We start from the raw sequence: 6,064 nt of genomic DNA on the forward strand, positions 1-6,064 counted from the left end.
ATTCATCTACTGAAGGGCATGTAGGTTGGTTCCACAGTTTAGCTATTGTGAATTGAGCTGCTATAAACATTGATGAGGCTTCCTCACTGCAGTATGTTGTTTTTAAGTCCTTTGGATATAGACTGAGGAGGGATAGCCTGGTCAAATGGTGGTTCCATTCCCAGTTTTCTAAGGAATCTTCCATATATATTTTAAAAATTTATTCTCAGAAGATTGTATCATTTGATTTTTCTATGAATTTTGCTCTTAACCTTCTGTATATTCAGATTTATGATATACACAATTATCACAAAATCATAGGCCTTTAGATCTGGAAAGGCTTATCTAAATTCTTTTTATAGTTAAGGAATCTGATGTCCTAGGAACTATACAGTTACTATATTTATTACATATTTATTTAATGAACCAAAATGAACCCAGATTTTATGACTATCACTTTAGATTCTACCACATAGAAGGTACTATAAATTGAAATGGTGTCTCCCTGAATTAGCCCCAGGTTATGATTAGAAAGGGGTAAATGCTAATACTAAGGAACTATGTGTACTAAAATGAAAAAAATGGGATTGTTACTGTCTGTCAAACCCCAGATCTGAGAACAATGGATAAGTTCTTCCATATTCTGAAAAGAGGCACCAGGCATTCCTATAGGACTTGCTAACAGGCAGCCAAAATTGCTTCTGCAGCCCAGGCTATTACCTATTGCCAACCTGCATACAGAGAAGGGGTTTCTTTGGAGAGGATATTCATCCTAGTTGGGAATGCGATGCACTTACTGTCCTTGTAGGAGTAAACCATGGAGGCCATGCTTCTCCTCATCCCCAGTGAGGCAGGCAACGAGAGAACCTCTGGATATAGACTGAGAAGTGGGATAGCCTGGTCAAATGGTGGTTCCATTCCCAGTTTTCTAAGGAATCTTCCATATATATTTTAAAAATTTATTCTCAGAAGAGTGTACCATTTGACTTTTCTATGAATTTTGCTCTTACCTTCTGTATATTCAGATTTATGATATACACAATTATCACAAAATCACTTTGCTACTATGATAAAAATGATGTCTGGGAGATCTCCGGGAGAGATTAAGAAGTGCTTACTCCAGTTAGATGCTTGCTGACTTGCAAAAACTTACAGGACCACCACATCACTGCCATTGAATTAAGGGTTAAAGGATTTTCTAAAAACTTGAACATGTCTCTGAGAGTCCAGAAACCTTCATAAAGATTTAAACTGGGTGGTCTACCCTTACAGCAGAGTAAGGAGAACTACATTAGGTATAAGCTACAATTCCATCAAAAATGCATCAAGAGAGCATTTTTGCTGGCATAAAGTGCACATCCCAAGTAAGCAAGCTAGAGTGACCAGAATAGGATCCAACCTAAAAGGGCTGCCTGATAGAGCACAGAAAGCCCCAGGGTACATGGCTAGGGCACACTGCTTAGGACATGGTTATCTACATATCCTACTCTTTAGCAAAGCAAAATTTTTAAAGTTAAAATTGGAATTTATCCAGTTATGAAGGATTAACAAGTCATATATCCATACATATTAATAGTCTGGATTTGTAGATGGATTAGAAAATGAGGTATGAAAGAAAGATCTAAAGGATGACTTGAGCAACTGAAAAGGTAATTTCCATTAACTGGAATAAGGAAGATTGTACTGTGGTAAATATCCAGTGATTTTAGTTTGAGATATCTATTAAATACCCAAAAGGAAATAACTGCATGCAATTGGCAAGCCTAAAGTTCAGTAATATGTTTAGGCCAGATACACAAACGTCAAGGGTTGTCTTGGTATAGGTGATAAGAACACAAGACTGAGAGATCACTAGGGGAGTGAAGATAGAGGAAAAAGTACAAGAATGAAACACTAGGGTATTCAAATAATTTAAAAAGTGCCCAGAAGGATGAGAAGGAATTGGAACTTATTAGGTAATAACATATTTAATCTCCATTAACTCTCTATAAACTATTATTCTCATCTTATAGCTGAAGTAGCTGAAATACTGAGAGATTTAAGAATTGCCAGAGATTTCATAGCTAAAATATAGAGAATTTGAGTTCAAATCTAGGAAATTTGACCTCAAAGCCTATTTCTCTTCTAGAAGACCTAAGGTTTGTAGAGTACTCCATGCAATGCACAAATTAAGTGTATCACTATACAAAAATCTAATGGAATCTGAGACTACATAAAGAAAAGATGTTCAAATGAAACTACCTGTAGAACTTTTCAAATCTCATCTGAAGACTTATATTCTGTCTGGTACACTTTAAAAACAAGAAGTGCTTAATAAACATTAATTATCATTACCATTATCATCATTGCTATAGGCATGCCTGCAGTAGTTGGTCACAAATCTCTGGAAATCAGTGTCAGAAATACCAAATGCTGTTTTCCCAACCAGACTACAAAGGAATGAAATTGTAAATTTTCTCTTAAATCTAATACTAGTTTTTCATAGGCCAGATACACAAATGTCAAGGGTTATCTTGGTGTAGGTGATAAGTAAGAACACAAGACTGAGAGATCATAAGGGGAGTGAAGATAGAGGAAAAAAATACAATGCATGCAATTGGCAAGCCTAAAGTTCAGGAATATGTTTAGTCAACCAAATGAGTCCCTTATTTTGAGGGCAAGGGAAAACACTACATATATTTTACCGTTATTTGACTCACAGGTGGAAGTTAAATATATTGTGTTAAAGCATCAATTTCAAAAACAAGAATATTGTTTCATAGCATAAAAAAACCCATCTAGCTATATTTTAGCTTTACCTGTCTACTAGTGCTAACAGAACTTTATGTGATGATAGAAAGTTTCATATTCTATGGAAATAGTGTCTATCTGCACTGTCCAATACAGTACACACCTGCCATCTCTAGTAACTGAGCACTTGCAGTGCAACTAGGATGACTGACAAACTGGATTTTTACTTAATAATAATAATTTTACTTAATTACAGCTAATGTGTTAGACATTGCAGTTCTGGATTAACACCCAGCTTCCAAGACAGCATAACTATGAATATTTGCCTGCAGCTATCGAAGTAATAATAAAGACAACCCTGCAGCTATAAAATTAATAATTAACATAAAAAACAAAAAGAAAATTTAGGTGAACATCAAAATATGGACATACTTAGCAATTACTGTCCCTTTTCTTCCACCATCACCCAACATTTTTTAGGATTATTGGAAGTGTCATGCCTTTGTAATGGGTTTTTTGTTTGCCTGTTTTAAAATTGCTATCAGCGTTTCCTAAACACTATGTTCTGGTGCTGAGTTAATCTAAAAGCCATCTCTCTGTCCCTTGCCTAACACACATACACACACACCACACAGTGTCGTCTAAGAAACCAAGTTAAAAATGAGCATACATTACACGTCTCATTCCCTGTATATCTCAAATTCCACCCTGTGATGCCTGGATTGACAGCTGGCTCTTTAGCAATGGTCCCTCCAAGGACAATTCCCCTGGGTTTCCATGGGAAAGGGGTCAGGGGTGTAGAAGGGACGATTTGGGATTTCATGAAATAACGGAAGCGTGAGCCCAACTGTGGGTGTGTTCAGGAAGGGAAAAAACCGGGCAACAGCCACAAGAGAACCCACTGAATCCATAGGGGGTAACAGGTGCCTAGGCCCCAATTACCTGTACATCCCCGGGAAAATAGAGGACGTGATGCTGGGGCGGCGGTTGCGGTTCCTCCTTTGCCGGGTCCCTAGGGAGGTCCTGCCGTTCTGATCCCTCTCTCACTGCCGCCAGCAGGAGCACCTCGTTAGTGCGCTGCGGGTCGGCTCCTGGCACAGTGGACAACTGCAGGCACTGCTGGCGGCGTCCCTCGACCGCGGAGGAGCATCGTGCACCACTGCTGCCGCCCGGGTTCATGGTTCTGGCCTGCAGGCAGGACAAGGCGTCTCCGATTCCGAGCTGCGGCAGCAGGAGGAGCAGCGGCGGGGACCGCAGGAACCTGAACCCCCACATGGGTCGCCGCCACTAGAGCGGTTCCGAGGTGGGGGTGATCTGGGGGCGGGACTTCGGCAAGCAGCCCAACGGCCAGCGGGAGTGGCCGAGGAGGCAGCCGGCGCCGGACGACAATGACGTCAGGGGCTGATATCAGCGCGCAGCGTGCGTAAGGAAAGGAGGGGTGTGCGCGAACCGGCGCTCCAGTTCTGGAGGGGGCGATGGCAGGGCGGGGCCGGAGGGGAAACGTTTGTGATTGGTGAAGTGAGTCGCAACCGGGAAGTTCGAATGGAAGACTGGGAAAGAGCCAGAGAAGAGTGAAGGCGCGAGAAAAGAACCAAGCGCCCCAAACCAGAGTGGGCGGCAGTTATGGCGCCTGCGCATCAGCTGGGTGGGCCTTTTAATCCGGTAGTACATAAAGTTTTGAGTACAACGTGCTTCCGTTTCGATAGGTTCACTATTCAGGTGAGATTTATCTAGTCGTTCGAACCTTAAGAGGAAAGCAGCCCAAAGGCATAAGTAGAGTAATTCAGCCGCGAGGAGAGAAAAAAGTGAAAGTCTTTTTCGTGGCCTGCATGAAGGGAATCTCTTATCTCGCACCTTGAGTTTCCATTAGTTAGATGTACAAAGATTTCAAGTTTCGTGGGGAATTTGTGATTAGAGATGTCTAGCGCATCGCTGGTTGGTATCAGGGTGCAGAGCACGTGGCCAAGAACGGGAAAGAGCGGACAAGGCATTACTTTTTGGCACATTTCTTGTGGGTGATGTTTGCAGGTAATGGAATTTGATATTTTAGTATTTTCCAAAAAAAAAAAAAAAAAAATTGAACAGTGTAGGAAAAATGTGGGTGACCAGTTATCCTATGGCCAGTTCTGCAGGAATAGAATTTAGCAAAATTTATTAGACTGGGAAGGAAGACGTGGGCGGGTCCAGTATTCTAACTTGCTTGTGAGGCAAGGCACTGTAAAAAAGTCTCTGAGAGAATTAGTGAAAAATTATAAAAATTAGAGCCAACATTTACTGAGAGTTTACTATAGTCCAAGAATCTAAGCATTTTGTATATAACTGAGTCAACATATGTGTATACTTAAGCAGGCATAACTGTTTTCTGTGTTCCATTTATAAAACGAATATTAAATAGCTTGAAGTAGGGACACAGATGAACAAATAATAAAATCTAACTTCTTTACATAGTTACTTAGTGGTTTCATAGAGGTGTAATATGCCTGTCTACTCCGATCTAAATTATTGAAGTCCACCTGACACCATAACAGTATAATAAATAAATTATTCAATTACTAAATCTGCTTTCTAAAAATAACTGGTTAAAAAGAAGTAGCAGTTAATTGTACAATTAGTATATAACCACATTAAGGCAACCAGCCTTCATTCTTGTTTTGAAAATTGCATGCAAATTACTTCCCTCTCATTAAGCAGAGAATCGCTAAAATATAATTTGAAAGTCCAAACATGGCCATGCATTGCTAATGCAACTTTTGATTTTGAGATCTTATTTTTCCATTGAATTTTTTAATAAAATCTCTCCTTATTGAAGGGGAGGGGAACTCTTGTGTTTGGAAAGAAAATTAATTGCAATAAATATTAAATACTAAAAAGTTTTCTCAGTATATGTAAGACAATTGAGGCCATTGAGAAACAAGTAAAAATTTAAAAAGCAGAGTAAAGAAACAGGGGCTGGGATTGTGGCTCAGCAGTAGAACGCTCATCTAGCTCGTGCAAGACCCTCAGCACCACATAAAAATAAATAAATAAAATAAAGGTATTATGTCCAACTACTTCTAAAAAATAAATGTTTTTCTTTTTAAAAAAGAAATAGATTGAAATAAAACAAGATTTTCCCCACAAAGATTTATACTGTCCTACAGGAGATACTTCTCAGAGAAACTAACACCTGTCTCAATCATTTTGAGGTATATATGTTATTTATGGTAGGTCATTGACACTCAGTCTCCTTGATATTACTATAGGAGGTCTTCTTGATATTACTATACTTTTTACTTTCTCTCCCTCCTTGATATTACTATACTTTTTACTTTCTCTCTCCCTCCTTATAGGTCTCCCTGATATTACTATACTTTTT

At 39.3% G+C, this 6,064-nt stretch overlaps 1 protein-coding gene across 2 annotated transcripts in view; it reads right to left on the reverse strand.

Moving 5' to 3' along the window:
- Nucleotides 1-3,997, reverse strand: part of C9H2orf69 (chromosome 9 C2orf69 homolog) — a 14,383-nt gene extending 10,386 nt beyond the window's left edge. For both annotated transcript variants that reach the window (XM_076866603.1, XM_076866602.2), the window contains exon 1: nt 3,652-3,997. In XM_076866603.1, coding sequence (XP_076722718.1) covers nt 3,652-3,984 — 333 coding nt within the window. In that variant the 5' untranslated portion in view covers nt 3,985-3,997. The remainder of the gene's footprint in view (nt 1-3,651) is intronic.
- Nucleotides 3,998-6,064: the final 2,067 nt, after the last annotated feature.

The sequence above is a fragment of the Callospermophilus lateralis genome, chromosome 9 (assembly GCF_048772815.1).
Source record: "Callospermophilus lateralis isolate mCalLat2 chromosome 9, mCalLat2.hap1, whole genome shotgun sequence".
NCBI classification, from domain to species: Eukaryota; Metazoa; Chordata; class Mammalia; order Rodentia; family Sciuridae; genus Callospermophilus; species Callospermophilus lateralis.